General features: G+C 36.6%; 1 protein-coding gene across 1 annotated transcript in view; it reads left to right on the forward strand.

Annotated features, from left to right (window-relative positions):
* Positions 1-18,624, forward strand: part of ADGRA3 (adhesion G protein-coupled receptor A3) — a 54,505-nt gene extending 35,881 nt beyond the window's left edge. The window contains exons 10-19 of the mRNA XM_071556702.1: positions 392-541; positions 3,179-3,340; positions 3,610-3,813; positions 4,897-5,110; positions 5,250-5,458; positions 10,420-10,544; positions 11,078-11,201; positions 14,272-14,417; positions 16,767-16,862; positions 17,051-18,624. Coding sequence (XP_071412803.1) covers positions 392-541; positions 3,179-3,340; positions 3,610-3,813; positions 4,897-5,110; positions 5,250-5,458; positions 10,420-10,544; positions 11,078-11,201; positions 14,272-14,417; positions 16,767-16,862; positions 17,051-18,293 — 2,673 coding nt within the window. The 3' untranslated portion in view covers positions 18,294-18,624. The remainder of the gene's footprint in view (positions 1-391; positions 542-3,178; positions 3,341-3,609; positions 3,814-4,896; positions 5,111-5,249; positions 5,459-10,419; positions 10,545-11,077; positions 11,202-14,271; positions 14,418-16,766; positions 16,863-17,050) is intronic.
* The last annotated feature ends 1,548 nt before the right edge of the window (positions 18,625-20,172 follow it).

The raw sequence follows: 20,172 nt of genomic DNA on the forward strand, positions 1-20,172 counted from the left end.
TTTGAGTTTGTTTTGGCTTCTCTTGCTTTAAAATGCTATATTTTAGGAGCTTTCTGTTGTCATGCCTAGGCTTTGGTGAACATGAAAACAAGCATTTGATAGTACTGTTTTGGATTTTTTTGCTCCTTTTTTGGTGCAATAGCTCTGCCTTCTAGGACAATAGCACAAAACCCACTTTCTGGCTGCAGATGTGAATGCTGCTTCACTGGCTTGTAAGAAATGTTTTGCTTAAAATCTTGAGATGGTAGTCTTTGGCTGATTGAAACACAGTGATCCCTGTGGGTATTGCTCTCCTCTTTGAGAGAATGCTTATTTATTAATTGATGACATGTCTCTACCTTGTACTTACTTTTCACTTTTTCAAAATGCTCGTGTTTTGTTCTTTGTGTAGATGCCTCTCAACCTTACTAATGCAGTGGCAACAGCAAGACAGCTCTTGGCTTACACTGTTGAAGCAGCAAATTTTTCTGATAAGATGGATGTTATTTTTGTGGCTGAAATGATAGAGAAATTTGGAAGATTTGCTGAAAAATATAAAGAGGTAACTGGATAATTTATCATCACTTTAAAGATAATCAGAGTGTTTGTCCTTAACTATTCTGAGCAGTGAAACCTTCCCAACGTTATGCAGGCACTGAGTTAGTGGATTATCAGATTCTATTCCATGTTTTTGTTTGTTTAGTAGGTTCCTGAAGTTGCTGACCCATGGTCACAGCCTTTGCATTCGCGCTGAGATGCTCCAGCATTCACTGGACCTGTAATGTGAGTAACACCTCTGGTCAGCACTGGAGCAGGGAGATAGGTACAGTAAGTCTGTTTTTATTTAATATGGAGTGGGTCACACAGGTTTTCATTGGTATGTTCTTATCTAAAAATACTAATAATGAAAGCCTCAGAGATCCTCTCAATAATGAATAAAACAAGACTTATCTTCTCCCCTTCCACCATGGTAGGTTGTCTTTATTCAATATTGAGCTTTATCTCTAAGGTTTTCAGTATTCCTCTATCTTGCAGGATGTAAGAGAAGACATTAAATTAAAATCTTAGAGAATGCTCATTGTTGGGGAGAAAAATGCAGGTAGTGGAATAGATCCACCAATGGGTAGGAACTCTCTGTTTCACTGCTGAACAGAGGTTTTATTGAGCTCACTGTACAGTGCATGTTGGGAAATTGGAGACCACAGTGCCTCAATTTGTGCAAAAAACCCCAACCAAAACACCAAACCAAAAACCTCCAAATTCTACCCATCCACCCCTCAGCAAACCATAAATGCAGATTCTACATCCTTTGCAGAGCTTCTTGAAAAATTTTCCGGCCAAATCTCCTTTTTGCAATCAGAGCTTGGATTTTTTGGGCTTATTTTGGAATTATACATGCAGCTCATTAAATGGCTGTTTTTTATCTAGTCTAAAATAGGAACATGTTTTAGATTCCTGGATGATTTATTGCATTATAAGGATAATTGTTTCTCAACTGTGATTTACTGTCTGTAGAGTGACATAATCTGACATTACTTTGCCATATTTAAAGGTAATAGATACTATGAAAAAATCAAGTTAAATTCGTGGGTCTTAGACAGTGGGTTTTATTTTCAGTTGGTTTGACTTGAAGCCAGCCTTTGATTTGCTGGTTGATTCAAGAAACATGAGTGCAGTTTCATGTAATAATTTTAGTAGCTATTAATACTGATTTCGTTTGCTTACCGTTGATCCTTAGTTTGTGTTACAGTGGCTATTCTGAAAGGTTAATACTATGAACTGTAAAAAGGTTCATTTAAAAGCTCTTTCGTATCAGAAGAAACAACACAAATGTTTAGAAAGTTCTTCGCAGATTGTCTGAATTCACAATACAGTTGGAAAAACTTGCACATACCTTGATAAGCAGGAGAAAGAATAATGTATAGTATCTTTTAAAAGTATGAAACAACTTGAGTTCTGCAACTTCAGGATCCTAATACTAGGAATTTATTGTAAAATCACTGTATTTGATGTGTAAAACTTGCTACCTCTTCTCAAGTAGTATTAAATCATAATAAGCACCTTCAATGAATTTAACTAAGATTTTTTTCTTGAGAACATAATGAAAAGGCCTACAGCCTGCAAAAGGTTCTTGAGAAGCTTTTGTCAGTTCTTGAGAATTTTTACTGATTGTAATTTCTGTCCCTGAGAGAGACAGTTGTCAAAATAGTAAATATTTTTAAATTCCAATTCTTGTCTATTTTAATGATTAAAAATGAAAAAACCCAACAAACTAGTGTGTTCTCTCCTTATTAGTAATATTCTGAAAAGAAACTGGGAACTCTGGATGGTAAAGGATATGTCTTCCTCACACTACCTGATGTCTGTTAAGGCAGAAAATTTCAGTCCCTAAATTTAGCTGTTGTGGATTGCATTTCAGTCAATTCAGAAAATAGACTCATCTTTGCTTTTGGTCCAGTATTTGTCACTGCTCCTTAAATGGTGTGAATATCTGGTGTAGGTCAAATGTTGTCAGTGTAGGTGCTCATTAACTGTGGCAAAGTTGTGGCCTAAATAAATGACTTCCCTTTATAGTTTGTACTTGTTTGTCATAGAGAGTGGGGATTGTGAACATAAAACTTTGTAATTTGTGGTTTGAAAGCAGCTCTGGTACTTAAAAGTGTTTGCTGTTTGTCTCATATATACCTGTGACCTAAAACAGGTCATGTAAAATAAAAGGCAAGGAAGAAAGCAATACAAAAAAATTTAGACATGCTGAAAGGAAGTGAAGCAGAAAGGTTGCATGCTGAATTTTGCCTGTATTACTCTTATTATCTTCCATCCTACATACAATTTCTATTTTTATTATTATAGTTTATTTTAGGTTTAAAGTTGGTTGTAAATAGACCTTTATAAACAATTAGTATAGCAGAATGTGGAGTATTGCACTCTTTACTTTTAATGAAATATCTATATCGTGGATTTTTTTTCTAAGTAAAATATAAACAAAGTACATTGGCATAAAATTTTTCTTCAATGGAGGTAAATGTCTGAGTCCAAGTATTTCAATATCTCATCATGACAAGAGGTGACTGAAACAGGAGCAACCAGTTTCCTTTTGCTTTTTGTGCTGACAACTCGCATTGTATTTTCTGATAACGATCCCACTTGGTGAACGATTTCAAAGCTATAAAAGAGTCTTATTTCTCTTCTGTGTTAGCTCGGTGATGTGATGGTGGACATAGCAAGTAATATTATGTTAGCTGATGAACGTGTTCTGTGGATGGCACAGAGGGAAGCCAAGGCTTGCACCAGAATTGTACAGTGTCTGCAGAAAATTGCTATGTATCGTCTTGCAAATGGTGCTCAAGTGTATTCTACTGTGAGTATGAATTTATTTGTTTAGAAGATAGTTTGTTGGATCTTCAGTTAGAATAGCCTTTTATTTTTCTTAATGCTGGCATTTTCTGAAATGTCTCCTGTTTCTGTAGAGAGAAGTGCAATATTCTGGAGAGATTTATCCCTGCCAGATAAACAGAAATGGTCTTTCTGGATGTTTTTTTGTGTGAAGGCAGAGAATTCCTTTAAGATTTCTTACTATCCTTTCTGTAGTGTGTGAAATTATTTCATGTTTGATTTTTGTTGTCACAGTATTCTCCAAATATTGCTCTTGAGGCCTATGTAATAAAGGCTGCTGGCTTCACTGGGATGACATGCACCGTATTTCAGAAAGTGGCTACGTCAGACCGTTCGGGACTCAGTGATTACGGGAGAAGAGATCCTGATGGAAATCTAGATAAACAATTAAGCTTTAAGTGCAATGTTTCAAATACACTGTCAAGTCTGGCATTAAAGGTTGGATATTCTGTTTCCTTACAGACTTTCTAATAAGATCCTCGCTATAAATCATTTAGAAAGCAAACTTATTAATTTTAATGTTAAATTAACATTTTTATGTAATCCAGAGTAACTGTAACAGGAACTAAAGGGGCAAAGAATACTAAAATTTGATTATAAAATAGGTCTTTTTTCAGTGGACACAACTTTTAATAATTAGCTGTGGTTTTCTGTATTGGAAGTTCTTAAATTGAAAGATCATGTCAGAGATTCTGTAAATATGGAAACTGAAATGCTCCCTAGTTCATAATGATACATCTTTATTTTCCTGTATTTTCACCTTCATTACATATTAAATCAGATATTGCCAGTCTCCTTAAATATCTGAAATACTGTGCTCAGAGTGATACTGTAATTAAGCATGAAATAGAAAACAGTCCTGAAAGGTCAGTTTTGTTTTTCTGTATGTGCATTTATGCATACATGTACACATATGTATATATCTCTATATATCTATATGTTGATGTGTATAAAAGGGAAACACTTCCCCAGTTACATTCCCCAACTTACCAGTTAGCTTTTCTCACTTAATTTACTTGAATGTCACTGCAGGATGTACATTAGAAATTACACTTACATAATTGTATGAAATTATGTGCATGCTTCTCTGCCCAAGTATTATTTATATAAGGAGTTAAAAAATCCCCTGTTTGTATATGGCATTTCATTTTGAATAGTACTATTGCAGAATTGCAGCATTTCTGTCTGTGTGCTTGTCTTGGTTGCTGCTTCTAGGTGCCAATAGTCTAATCTTCCCATGCTTATCAAAACCAACTTCAACTTTACTCTCTCTAAAAAGTAAGCTAACTGCAGAATCTTAAGTTTTTTTTTCTTCTTTTTAAATATTTTTAAGACTTTAATAACTTGATTAAGCTATTTTATTCTGGATTACTTGGAAACACTGTCAAATAGGTTTGTCACAACACACAGTTGGCTAAACGCATTCATCTCTAACACTGTTCAGTTAAAGGAGTTGCTAATTTAATCTCTGTAAAGAATTTCATTTTCTCTTTAGAACTTTAAAAATGTGTTTATTTCTAGAACACAATTGTAGAGGCTTCTATCCAGTTGCCAGCTTCCCTTTTCACACAAAAACAAAAAAGAGAAATCAGACCAGCAGATGAATCTGTCTACAAGCTTCAGCTTATTGCATTTCGCAACGGAAAGCTTTTTCCAGCAACAGGAAATTCAACAAATCTGGCTGATGATGGGAAACGTCGCACAGTTGTAACTCCAGTTATTCTTACCAAGATAGGTTTGTCTTTATGATTACTTTTAAGAAATATTTTTGACTTCCTCCTTGTTTTGACTAGTGTTTATGTAACAAAAGATTTTAGCAGCTAACGTGTTCCTTCTTGAGAACCTGATGTGCAAATACATTTCCTTTGTAACAGATGGTTTAAACCTGGCCAGTCACAACGTCCCTATAAATGTGACACTGCGGCGCATTGCACATGGAGCAGATGCGGTTGCAGCTCAGTGGGACTTCGATCTACTGAACGGACAGGGGGGATGGAAATCTGATGGTTGTCGCATCCTTCTGTCTGATGAAAATATTACTACCATTCAGTGCTACTCCCTCAGCAACTATGCTGTCTTGATGGTATGACACTTAGAATTGCATTTCTTTCTGGAACTTAAAACATATTTCAAGATACAATTCTGCTTATTTTTTCTTGTGTTAAACAGAACAAGCATTTCCACATTCCATTTCACATAAAACTAGCCATAATAAATAAATCTTTTATGTTTTGCTTGTGTTTATGTAAATGTTGAGGTAAGATGAGGCTTAATTGGAAATCTGTCAAAGTAGAATTAATTATTGAATATGTTAGATGCAAAAGCATTTTCATATGCAAAGTACTATATTATAGGAAGAAATTTTAATGAGCTCTTTAATCAAATGGGTTTTATGAACTTTAATCTAATAATGACAGGTTTTCTTAAACTGTTACCTTCATTTTAAACTATCTTCTCTGCATTAGATTAGATTTGTTGACTTTGTGTGTTGACAGGAGTGTTTTCCCAGGTATTTTTTTTCCTGTGATCTATAACTGAAGAGCTATTTCATTGCTCATTCATGAATATGTAGGTCTGTTACTCGAAGACATTGGTTGAAATGGAAAAGCAAAACACGTAGTAACTATCAAAAATATTTTTGAAATATTGGTTAAAATGAGTATCTGAACTCTAGTCTTAGCATATTGATATCAGTAAAATGGTTAACCAGTTCTAAAATATAGTTGTAGAAAAAGGAGCAAGACATCTTCTTTATTGCTCCTCAGTTGTGAAGATGCATTTCTTCTTTATCTCTTCCCAGAGCTCTTGATTTCATAACTTGTCCTGGGCAGCTTCTCTTTTTACGGTTGGTGACTGCTACCCTGTTTGTCAGTAACCACCACAGATACTAATTGATAGGAATGCAATGCATAAAAGTGGTAGGCTGGTAGGAAGCTGAGCAAAATAGTAAACTTAGGAAATACTGTTCAGTTTAAATTTTATACGAGTTTTATTGTAGTTAATGTACTCAGTATGGAATGAAGTACATATTTTTATGTAATCATATGTAGAAGAAAGTTGATCAGTGGATGAGAAGTTGCTGTTTTTCTTTAAAAACTCGAAATTTCAAAAATCTGCCTCTAAAAAGAATTAAATGGTAGGCTATCAAAAAACTGAACATAAGTGAAACTGAAGGTTTTAAAAAGAGCTGAAAGAGAGCAATTTTTCACTTCAGCTCTGAGGATATACTGTTTTGAATTACTTTAAACTGTTAAAATACTATAGTTCCCTTTTTTGATATTTTTAAAATATATAATCCTTTCCTAAAATATAGCCACATTCTTTAAAATGGAATTAAACTTGATTTGTGTGTGTAGCATGCATGTAAAGAGAGCTTATGCTTTAGATTGGTCACATTTCTGTCACCTGGAGGAGAAAAAATGAAAAGCATGTTCAATCTCCTTCTGTAAAGACTTCCTAAACTACATGGTAAGATTATATAAATATCTTCTTGTAAATTATAGAGACAACCATTAACAATCAGAAATCAATAAAGTTAGAGAACGGGGCAGCTTTCTTCCCTTTCTGCTAGTAGCTCTCATTGTGTATTGCTTGAAACTGCTATTGGTTAAATGTTTAGCTGTTTCCCAAAATGCAGAGGATGGAGGAGCAGTGGTGGGTGGAGGGCACAGAGTCGTATTCAGCTGATAGATGTTCCTTGCACACAGTTAATAGACTGCAGAAGATCTGGATGACTAAGTGGCTGTTGAAAAAGTTTTTCCTAGCGCCTATCCATATATTAACCAAAAAAGCCATAATAACCTATTTCATTTATAAACTCAGGGTTCTGGTCTCGGGCTCATAGGCAGTTCTTTTGGGTTCAGTTTTAGAAATTTGCTTTTTAACTCTGCAGTTGTCATTAACATCAAATACATGTACAGCAGTGGCAGGAGGAATCTGAACACGGTAGTCCATCATCCTGTCTGGATGGCGAATAACTTAACCAGAGTTATTTCACCCTATTTTAAGCTACTTTACTTTAGTACATGCATGTGTAGAAGAAAGCATGTTGTAATGTACTGTCTTCATGCATTTCAAAATGTAATATAAAGTCCTCTCATAAGGAAACCCATCACTGAGTGCCTGGTTTTCTAATCTAGTACTTTAGGCAGATATAGTTGTAAAACTTTGTATTTATTTGGAAATTATCTTTACCACTGTTTAATAATAGAAGGGAGAAGCAGGAGCTTCACCTGAAAACTCATTATGGGTTTTTAGCAAAGTTAAAACAGCAGTGGTGGCTGAGAAGAAACAAGAGTTCTGCTAATTGACATAAACCCCCTAGTGTTCTTAATGTCTTTTCTACTGTTAATTTACTGTCATGTCTTTTTACTGAATTTAGGATCAGTTTAGCTCAGAAATAATGTTATTAGCTCCCCTCACTCCTTAGTAAATCTGATGGAAAATGTTCGTGAAATCGGTAAGAATCCCACTGATTTAGTGGGTATTGGGTCAAGGCCTTTGCTAGCTCAGCGAGTCATACTGAGTTTTTCTCAGATGTTTTAGAAGATTATTGTAGATCTCGTGGTTTTGTTAGCTCTTGTTCTTGAAATTTGCACCAGTATGTGCATGGCATCATATTTTCTGATACCAGTCGGGAAGCAGCAACCAGAATTGTCTGAACCAGTTCTAGTTTCCAGGTAGTCATGGGCCAGGTGTGACAAAACATTTGATCATGCTTGTAACAGCAGTGAGTTCCCAGGGATCTCCAGCTGGATGTCAACCAGGCCACGGGTAGTGTTGAAATCAGATGACACTGGCTGCCTGAGGCATAGTATCTTAGAACCTTTTTCCAGATGCCAAAGAAAACCAAACACATGAGAATTAAACTGACAATCTGATTAAATTAGTTTGAAATGAGGGTGTTGAGTTAGTTAGGAATAACATATTTGTATTCTGATGAAAGAACAATTTAAGGAATGGTGAAGAGACTGCTGACTCTAATTTAATTGTAAACTTCAATTCAAAAACTCTTTTTCTGTCTGTGAAATCAGATTACCTGTTTTAAGCTTAAAACTAGATTGTATATCACTGATTTTTCTCAAAATAAACTGAAACTTCCTCATAATTTTTTTACTGTTCTTTCTGAATTCCAAGTTTGTTCTTTCCCCCAGCACACTTTTGAACTTTGCCAACTCTAGAACTTTAAGAGTGACTAACTCAGAATTGTAGGTGAGAGAATTTTCTGTATCCTGTCCATTCTGAAAAATGTTTCTAATAGGTTTTTCCACTAATCATAGTTAAGAAAATTTACTTTATTTTGTGCTGGAAGGGACTAAAGTTTTGGGGGGTTTTTTGAGTCATCATGTCATGCCTGTGTGTGTCCACCCCGGAACTCCAGTAATTTGTAACTGCTTCCAAACAATTATTTCTTCTTTTCAGTAAATGAAAATGTCATACTGAGTGGATTCAGAAGACTTATGCTATGGAGCTGTTGAATTCTTTGAGTAATCAGCTATCTATTCTGGTTAAACAGTAATCATAGAATAACAGTCTGGTAGGAACATCTGGTGCCACGTGGTCCAGTTACCTGATGAAATTTTGACTGCCTTCAAAGTCAGATACTCAAAGCTTGACTGAATACGACCTAGAGCATCTCCAAGGGCACAATGCTTTCTGGGCAGTATGTGACCACTTGAGAATGTTTTTCCTGTATCTAATCATAATTTTCCATCTTACTGGTAATGTCTGTTTCCTCTCATCATTTCATGGTTCACCTCCAAGAAGGGTTTGACTCAGTTGTCTTTATACCATCCCAGTAGGTAGTTCAATATAATAATGAGATTTCTCCTCTCTTCCTTTTATTCTTAAAAACTGAAGACATCTTCAGCCTCACACATTGTGTGCTTCAGCCTGCTAATCATCCCAGGGATTTATTAGACTTGCTCCATCCAGCATGTTAGTCCCTTTCTTGTGCTGGGGAGCTTCAAATTCTGCCAGGTGTTGTCTCAGTGCTGAACAGAAGGGAGTGATCAGCTCACCCTCATTGCAGTGTTTGTGCTCACACAAGTGTGGTCTTAGCAGTGTCACCTGTAGCCTGACTTGGGGGCAGCTTTTTTCTACCAGTACCTCAAGTGGTTCTTGGGTTGTTTTCTAATCAGTGTTGTGCCCAGCCTGTATTTTGTGTGCATGGGGTTATTCCATCCCAGATGCAGATCTTTTAATGTTTTCCTTTGCTAAATTTCATGATGTTTTATCAACCCATTTCTCTGGCTCACCAACATCCTTCTGATGATCCTCTAGTCTGTTGATCGGTCCCCCCAGTCTAGACATGCTCTGTAATGTTCTTTGGGTTGTTGAAGAAGACAATCATAACTGAAATATACAGTTGTTCTATATGCTGCACACAGAGATATTTTAAGATGAAGAAAATGGTGTAATAAGCTGCTGACCGGGCAGTTAAATGCCTCCCTGACATCTGATCCCATCAGATCTCAGAAGCTAAGCAGGGTCAGCCCTGGATTAGTACTTGGATGGGAGACCTACTGGGAAATGCCGGGTGCTGTAGGTTCTAGTCCTGAGGGCTTCACTGGCACTGTCCAAGCTCGCTCGGCCGTGGCAGATGAATCTCAGGACTTAAAAAGTGGGGCCAGTTCTGCGCATGCTGAGCCTCACCTAAAATCCACTGCGCAGGCTGGAAGGGCACACCCACGTGGGGACAGCCCTTCCCAAATCTTCGTTCGCGAAGTTTGGCCATACATATAAGCTGCTGACATTTATGTAACTTGAAGCACATATGAAGTTTAATTCTGTAAGATTGGTGGCTGTATTTATAATGGTCAGCCAGAATAGCAGGTAATTGCAGAAGAAACCCAGGAGCATCAAAAGAAATAATTGGAGAGTTGGTTTAGGGAGAGTTGGTTTAGGGAGAGTGGGAAGGGAAGGAAAACATTTTATCTAGAAGGTTCCTGGTACTTCTTAATTTGTGTTTCCTTTGTCATTCTTCCAGTCTCAAAAAATAGAAACATACTGTGGACTAATGTTATTTTTGGTTTTTTTTGTCAGGACTTGACAGGAGCTGAATTATATACACAGCCAGCTGATCTTTTGCATCCAGTAATTTATGCCACTGCCATGGTTTTGCTAATGTGCCTGTTGATGGTCATGGTCAGTTACATATATCATCACAGGTATGAATCAAAATTACTAGACTAAAAAATTTAGTTTTATCATGCCTGGGACTGACTATTTTTTTTATTGGAGCATGATATGCATTTGGTGATTTTTTTCCCTATAAAAATGGTTGATGAAAACTAACAGTTAAGCAAATAGCTATTTCATCTTTCTTGAGTTTGATAATTCAGTTCTCATAACCATGTCTCTCCTTTAATTCTTCACTTTTGCTTCATGATGAAAGAAGAGACCGTTCAAGAATGATGGTAGAATTTAACGAACTGTTCAGCCTTTTACATTTCTGTTGATGGGAAAGCTTGAAAGCCTAACATTTTTAAGTCAGGCCCCAAATAGATGTATAAAGCTGGTTAATAGGAGGGTCTTTTAATTTCTTGTGATAAAGACCAGAGATTAGATTTGATTACAATGTATGTGGTAGTCAAACAATCATTAACAGTAATTATATGTCATTTATCGTGTGTATCTTGTTGGTTTCTGAAAACAGTAATGTAGCTGTGTTTTATATTGTCTAATTTGTTTCTTTTAACAGTGTGATCAGGATCAGTGTAAAAAGCTGGCATATGCTAGTTAACCTGAGCTTTCATATTTTCCTGACATGTGTGATGTTTATTGGAGGCGTAACTCAGACCAGGAATGCCAGCATTTGCCAAGCAGTAAGTAAACATGCAAACGTTCAAAAACATTACTTACCAGTTTTGTACTCCTATATATATTTGCCCCTCTTGCCTTCTACAGAACTTCAGTGCTATATAAGTATTCATCAGAATGTAAAATTTAGACAAAAACCCTAATGTTTTGGTTTTACAATAATACAGTGTTTTTGGTTGGAAGGGACCTTAAAGGTAATTTAGTCCAATGCCTCTGCAATGAAGAGGGACATCTTCAACTAAATCAGGTTGGTCAGAGCCCCATCTGACCTGACTTTGAATGTTTCCAGAGATGGGGCATCTCCCACCTCCCTGGGCAATCTGTGCTTGTGTCTTGCCACCCTCATTACTGCTTCTATCTAATCTAAATCTACTGTCATTTAGTTTAAAGCCATTACCCCTTGTCCTATCACTACATGCCTGTCATGTGAAAAGGAGGGGCAGAAAGGCAAAGAATTTTTGTCCCACGTGTATTAAAATAAAGTTATTAGCTATAGGTATCCTCAGAACAATCAAAACGCTTTATGAACCCAACACTACCTGTCGAACAGTGGACAGAACCCAGGCTGGAAAGATTTTTTTGACCTTCCTGTGAGGACTCCATTTTAGTCAGGGAGAATTCTAGCTATAAGCATCTCCAGAAAATCAAAGTCAAGAACCCAGCACTACCTCCCAATACTGGGCAGCACACAGGTTGGAAGGGTCTTTGACCTCTGCTATGAGACCACACTTAATAGCCAGGGAGAACTTTCTCTATGAAGGTATTAGCTATAAGCCTGCCAGAACATCAAAGTCTTAGGAACCCAACACTGCAGGCCTACAGTGGGCAGCACACAGGCTGGAAAGGTCTTTGACACACTGCTATGAGGACCACACTTAACAGCAAGAATTTTTGTCCCACCTGAAATAACTTTCCTTAATACAAGTATGTGACAGTTATTGTGGGATTTGCATTGCCGGTAATAACGTTTAGCTGCATGATTATATTTTATTGATGACCAAAAACCCCAAGAGAAGCCAGCAGAAAACATTCTACAGAGACAAGCACACTAAAGTTAAGTGTGCCACCCCCAACAATAGATTTAACTAACAACAGAAAACTACTAACCAGAAACACAACAACCTAAACCACAAATCTAGATGCCACTTGGGTAACACAGAGCAACAAAATGACCTGCACACCACCTTCTCTGTAACACAAAAGAAAGAATATAGCTGTTTCCCATTAACACACATGTTAAACATAAAGGGAGCTACACACCTTAAAGGAACACACCAACCAGTATAAAGTAAGATACATACCTAGTAAGTTATGAGGTGTAAGGCAAGTCATAATTATTAATATTAAAGTAGTAAAACACAGGTAGTAAATAAGGTGCCTTTAGAGTAAAGATATATCCCAGTGAAATTAGCATCAGAGTAGTTCTGAGGTAAAAGTGAAACCGTATTATAAGAATATAAGGTAAGATATAACAGGCATAGTATAAAATATGATAGAATGTATAAAGTAATAAGCATTGTAAGAGAGTAAAATAGAAGATATGGAAAATAAAATATAAAGAGTATATGCTTTTCTCACCCCTACACTGTCTGGAGAGGTGGGAGGAGACAGGGCAGCTGCTCTCAGCTACTCCCAGAGAGATGATGGCATTTCTCACCCATTTTTGCTCATGCCCAATTGCTTTTATACCTTCTTTTTTCTCCTAGGTGGTTTGGGTGGCTTTAGTCAATAATTGGTTTTGGGGTGGTAGATGGCATAGGCCTGAAGGGCTCTGTGTATTAGAAGGTACTGCACAGGAGGACCATGTCATCTTCACAACACTCCACCCTTTGTTAATTTTACCAGTCTGGCTTTAGTACTTTTGGAAAGCCGCTGGGATGTCTCTGTCCTCTGACAGTGGTTCTAGGAGCACCCCTCCAGGGGGCTGAGGCATTTCCCTTAACTCATCAAGAGGTTATCAGGACTATCTCCCCACTATGCCCTTGTAAACAAGTTCTGGAAGGTGCTATAAGGTCTTCCCAGAGCCTTCTGTTCTCCAGGCTGAGCAACCCCAACTGTGTCTGTCTTCATAACAGAATTAGAGATTCTCTTGTATTTTCAAGATACGAAGATAAAACTAGTTCATTACTTGAAAACTGGAAAAGTGTTTCAGTAGTGCAGCAGAAATTATTTTCCCCAAAGTTATCACAAAAAATAGGTTTTAATCTGTTATTCTTGTTTTTGAGGCTTACTTATTATGAAATTATTTTATAAGCCTGTATGTGGCCTTTACAGATCATGTGAAATCTGAATTTTTTACAGGCATTAAAATGCTTACTTCCATCTGCTCAGTATAACTGAAGGGGGGAGAGTGAGAAATGCTTCAGGCCTGCATGCTTTCTATACACAAATGTCACTAGCTTTATTAAGACTCTTTTTTTTTTTTAATTAAATTGTTAACCTCTTCCATGTGCATGTACTGTCATGGCAGCATTGCCCTATAAGTAAGACAATACAGGACAACCAGATTCTGCTGTTAAGCAGACTTTATATTAATGTTTGTGCTGGTTAAATACATGCCTTCTCTACTTTTGCTTTGTATTAAGGTTGCTGATGAGTGTTACCTGTCTGTATTTTGCCACCTGCTACATACTTACCGTTATTGCTGTTCCCTTACTTGTTTCAATTTGAATAATACCTATAACAGAAGACACTTTAAAGTTAAGTCTCTTGTAAAATGCAGTTTCCTAAAGTGTATGATTGGTATGTAATCTTAAAAATGTTGACCAGTAAAGTTTTTCTCCATTAACAAGTTTTCCTTCCCCTAGAGGCAGCTGTAGCTATGTAGCCATTTCAGATTCAATTAATTCGAAAATGGATTTCCAAAACGTGTATCACTTTTTTTATGACAACTGCAATGCTTTGACACTTAGAATCATATAAACAATCATGCAAAATAAGAGAAGGTTTTTGTTCTCTTGAGTTGAGATTTTGAAAATTTCAGCTTTATAGTGAGTAGTGTATTTAATATATTAACTTAGTAGAAAGGAAATATTTGGGAGTTAATTCTTTTTTTGTTGTTGTTCTTGTTTTAAGGTTGGGATAATTCTCCATTATTCCACTCTTGCAACAGTACTGTGGCTGGGAGTGACATCTCGTAATATTTACAAGCAGGTTACCAAAAAAGCAAAAAGGTGTCAAGATCCTGATGAGCCACCTCCTCCGCCCAGACCAATGCTGAGGTGAGCCTCTTTGGTTTTGTGAGTCATTATTTCCCAGATTGCTATGTTTATATTCTGACCAGAAAATGTAACAGATCATTACTGTTTTGTTATTTCCAGTTCTGTAAAGTTCTTTCCAGATTTTTCTGTTCATCAGCATTATGTTCAGGAGAATGAGCAGGACTGTTGGTCTTAGTGTATTACAGATGCAAAGCTGTGTTAGTGATTTGTAAATTAAGAAGTTGGTAGTGTTTCAGCATCACCACTGGTAGTTTAAGATTTTAGGTACCAACGGTTTAAATTATGATAGAAGGAACAATGTTTAGAGAACTGTGTTATCATGCAATTTAAAAACACTGCAATTTAAGTAAACAAAGTTTAATATGTTTTCAAAAAATTATTTACAAATAACTCAAAAATTTGAAAATTGGACGAGTGTCACTCATTAGCAAATGAAAATAGTGTTCTTTATGAAGCATTGCTCTTAAAAATTTTGTTTCTGAAGTCCTAGAGATGAGAAAAACTAATTATCCCATGAAATTCACCCTATGTGAAATGTTTTTCATAGAAAATACTAACATATTTTGTTCTTGTTGACTCCTGAGCTCCTGGATTAATTAAGAACTGCTACGCTGAAATTCTCCACAAGGTGGCAGAAGTTGATTACCTTTGATTATAGGCAAATATTGAAAGTGCTTGATTTTTAAAGTATGAAGACTGCAGAAAAACAGAAATGCTTTTCTGATTTTGTTCCAAGTAAAATTTGCAATACTACATACAAGTATACAGAAGTATTCAATTGATAAGTTAGGTTACTATTTATACCACTTAGTTTCTGTATTTGCTCCCATAACTTTTATTATCTTTCTTTTAAGAACAAGTAAGTCTGTTATATTCACTATAGGAGACCATGCTCACCACCAGCTGTGCCTTCCAGCAGGATATTGAGTAGCCTTTTTTAACATCTGTTGTTCCTTTTTTTTTTTCCTCCCAGCTCTTATTACTTGTTCAGAGGTTCTTGCTTTGGAAAATGCTGCAGTAAAATTATGCGCCTCACAGACTCAGTTCTGCATAGACATAAACATGCGATTTCAGATCTGAACACTTCATGTGGGACAATGGCAGGAACTCTGGAGTATTAGAACAGAACAAACATGCTTTAGATTTTTTGGACTTTCTTAGTGCCTACCTTCTTGCAGATCAAGAATTTCCTTGGTCACATAGATATGTGATGTTTTTGCATGGAAGTGACACAGAAAGATGTGGGTTTTTTCAGTTGTCTTTTAAATGTATGTTCAAAATAAAATTACCTGTTGTGTGTTACTCATATTGCCACAAAGTTCTGCTCCATCTGGCCAGCTTCTGATTGCTGCATCAAAATACAGAATAAACCAATGGCAGAATCTGGTCTTTGTAGGATTCAGCAACTATATAATATCCTCAGTGTATCTCAACTTACCAGGAAGTCTTAGTTTATTTCACACTGTTGTTTTGTGTGTCAAGTGAGATAGGAGTAATTTCATGTTAGTTATTGGAAATGCAGTGGAAACGTCCAGGACCATCAGAATAGGTGCCTCCTGTTGATAAAACAACTGGTCACCTGTATATCACAGTAGCAGTTTTCACTTGTGGATTCTAATCTGAATGTGGACTGATTTGATGTAAGCTCCAGGACTGAGTGCTGTTAATTGGAATGATTGTCAGTAATTACTTATCTGCCACTAATGAATTCAATGTGAATTCATAGAAATTGGAATGGAAAGTAAGATACTCCAACAACATATGCTCTTTGTCCTTATGAAGATATACAGCTTTCATTAATACCACCACAGGGAAGCAGGAGGTATGAACTCTAAAATTAGAGTCCATTAAAAATAATTAAAAAAAAAGAAAAACCAAAAAAACAACACCTGCCATCTGCCAAACTCCTCCATCCAAAAAAAATTCCAAGTAACATGAATTCTTATGACTGATCTCCTTAACAGTATATACAGTATTAGGAAAGTTCATCTCTGGACCAGGAGAATACAACTTTTTCTTTTAACTCTCTGTATTCTGTTCCAGCAGTTTACAACTTCTGACTATGGCTTTTGTTTTTCCCTTCTAATGCTGTATACCTTGGTTCAGTGTCTGCAAGTGGGAGGTGGGAGTGAATAGCTGTGAGAGAGAGGCAGCTTGAAACAGGAGAAAAATCGTAGTGAGGAAGACTTTAAAAACAACTGAGAATGCCAAAGCCCAAACCTTATTCATCTTATTTACGTTCATAAATAACTTGCATATTTCCAAAATCTTGGAAAGCTCTCATTTCCTTCATGGTGACTAAGTCAATTACTATTAAGCAGACACTGATATACTGAATTTATTTTTTAGGTTCTACCTTATTGGTGGAGGAATTCCTATCATAGTTTGTGGAATAACAGCTGCAGCAAACATACGAAATTACGGCAGCAGACCTAATGCTCCTTAGTAAGTACCACATAACTGAGAGCTCTGTTGTAAGGTTTTGTAAGTTTGCTTTTCTCTAAATACTTGCTGCAATTAATTCTGATTCTTCCAGAAAATGTGGCACAGCCAAGACCATTTCTATGAACTGATAAAAGATAAGTGAATTTTGTGAGAAGATGTTAATTTTAATTCTTCTGTTTCTTTTGCAGTTGCTGGATGACTTGGGAACCTAGCTTAGGAGCGTTTTATGGACCAGCTAGCTTTATCATTTTCATAAACTGTATGTATTTTCTCAGCATATTTATACAACTAAAACGTCACCCTGAACGCAAATATGAACTTAAGGAGCCCATTGAGGAACAACAGCGTCTGGCCACCAATGAACACGGGGAACTGGCTCATCAAGATTCGTTGTCAGTGTCACTGGTTTCCACGTCTGCTTTGGAGAATGAGCACAGTTTTCAAGCACAGCTTCTGGGAGTGGGCCTCACTTTAGTTTTGTATGTCACACTGTGGATCTTTGGAGCTCTGTCTGTTTCCCTGTATTATCCCATGGACCTGATCTTCAGCTGTTTTTTTGGGGCAACATGTTTATGCTTCAGTGCCTTTCTTATGGTGCACCATTGCATTAACAGGGAAGATGTCAGGCATGCTTGGATAACAACTTGCTGCCCAGGAAGGAGTACATATTCAGTGCAGGTAAATGTGCAGCCCTCCAGTTCTAATGGAACCAACGGAGAGGCCCCAAAATGTACCAACAGTAGTGCAGAATCTTCATGCACAAATAAAAGTGCCTCAAGCCTGAAAAACTCGTCTCAAGGTTGTAAACTAACTAACTTACAAGCTGCAGCAGCTCAGTGCCACCCTACTTCTCTGCCACTGAACACGGGTCCACAGCTTGATAACAGTCTCACTGAACATTCGGTAGATAATGATATCAAAATGCACGTAGCTCCCTTAGAGGTGCAGTTTCGGACAAACGGACACCCCAGCCGGCATCATAAGAACAGAAGCAAGGGGCACCGTGCCAGCAGACTTGCCGTACTGAGGGAATACGCGTATGACGTTCCCACGAGTGTGGAAGGAAGTGTGCAAAATGGCTTACCTAAAACTCGACAAAGCAACAGCGAAGGGCACTCAAGGAGCCGAAGGGCCTATTTGGCATACAGAGAACGCCAGTATAACCAGTCACAACAAGACAGCAGTGATGCTTGCAGTACGCTTCCAAAAAGTAGCAGAAATACTGAAAAAACAATAGCTACCAACAACAAAAAAGATATTCTAAGGAAACCAATAGCAGCTGAACTCGAAAACCAACAAAAATCTTACGGCTTAAATTTAGCTATTCAGAATGGACCACCTAAAAGCAGTGGACAGGATGGACCCTTGCTCACTGCAGACAGTACTGGTAATATTAGAACTGGATTATGGAAACATGAAACTACTGTGTAGCATTGTAATTCCTTGTGGGACAAGTCTATATAAACTGTGATTACACATTCCTTAAAGCGATTAACACTTTTAGAGACTGTTTACAAACTCTAGGTACTTTATGCAGGGAGGGAACAAAGATAATCTGCCAGCAAAGATTGTATGTGTTATTATCTTTCCTGTTCTTAGAAGGATGAACTCTTGGTACTTTGTGAAAAATTTTTTGAAGCATCAGTCTTGAGAGTTGCAGAACACAGCTTTGTACAATTTTGTTTTTTACCTGTAACCCTGCAGATGTGTCCACATCACATTTCAAATTTGTATTTAAATGTATAATAAATAGTATTTTCCCCAGCAGCCCAAAGTTGGAGTTATTTGTTTAGGCTTTTTAATATTATTATTTAAATAACATCTGAAACTTAGGAGTTTCAGTTACTAAAGAAGATACTTGGTCTCTCAAACAAACAGTGCAAATAGCTCAGTTGCATAAGGCTTAGAATTTTCTTGAAATGTAGAGGCTACATTTTAAAGGGAATTGTTAGTATGCAGGCAGCTTGTTTTCTCCAAATCATTGTCTTATACTTGCTGCATAGGTTAGTTATGTTTTTAGGTATCTGTGGCTTACTTTAATGCAGTTGCGCAGAGTTTTAGCTTACTCAGTAATGTTTTTGGATAATAATCTATTTTGCCCTTATAATTACCTGACTCCTATTTTTTTTAATTTGTTTTATTCATTTGTATTTCAGAAGGTTATGAAATCACAGATAACAGATGCTTATTTGCAAAGGTCATCAGCAAATATCAGTGAAAACTCAATTCTGTTGCAGTACCCTGGGAGAGCAATAGCGCAGGTGTCTTGGGGGGGTGGTCATGGAATAACCTTGTAAGAATATGACCAGTATGCAAAATCAGAGTCTTCAGGTTCAGTGTCACTGTACAAGCTGACTTGTGTGAGAGCATTTTGAGTTCCAAGTTAATTTTTACTCACTTGTAGTTGCAGAATAATCTTCAATACTATACAGCGTCTTTGTTTAAAAAAACCCAAAGAAGTTGCACTAGCAGAAATATATTAATGAGTTTATTGGTTTAAAAAGCATGTAAATTCCTGCAGTACAAATAGCTAATGTTTTACAATAATGTACAAAATTGCAATCTGTTACAATAGTGTAAATTTTGAAAAATAAAAATTGTACTTCAGCTAATTAATTGCAGCAGAATTAAAAATAAGTCAAGCTAAAAATATTTTATGTAAAATGAATTCTAGACTAGCTTGTTTGTCAATTATGAGGTTTCTATACTTAAATTTTAGTCTCTTATACTTGTTGACACTTCAATGTAAACAACATGATATTTTATGCCATCCTGCTGCTGTGACAAATTTGACCTTGTTAGTTGCATTGTAATTCTTGGGCGTTTACCTGTTTATGCTACTGATAGCCATTTTTCTAAAACCAGGTATGTTAAATAACAAAAATACTTCTGTATAGTCTAGTACTGACACCACAATCCAATTTAAACAACAAATGGAATTGGATGGTATGCACGTGGCTAGTTGGTTACCCAGTGCAGGCTTGTCACTGTTGGATGTTTTAGCAAAATGTATCTGAGTACAGATACAGGTCTAATATTCTATGTACTCAAATGCCATGTTAAATAATTTGCAGTGTATGGCCTCATTCAGGTAATTAGTGCAGCCTCTATAGTTGGTTTGATAGTCTGAATTAATCTTGGATTCAGTGTAGAAACCTCTGCGATAAGGCAGTGTTTCTAGGATTTGGGTTCTATTTTTGCTTCTTGTGAGTAGTTACCATTTAAGAATTCTTTAAGGAACATTTTGACAAGTGTATGACTCAGTTTTGATTGCTATTCTGTTTTGCTGATTTCAAGAGGTAGCTTTCAG

This window comes from Pithys albifrons, chromosome 5 (genome assembly GCF_047495875.1).
Source record: "Pithys albifrons albifrons isolate INPA30051 chromosome 5, PitAlb_v1, whole genome shotgun sequence".
In the NCBI taxonomy this organism is placed as follows: Eukaryota; Metazoa; Chordata; class Aves; order Passeriformes; family Thamnophilidae; genus Pithys; species Pithys albifrons.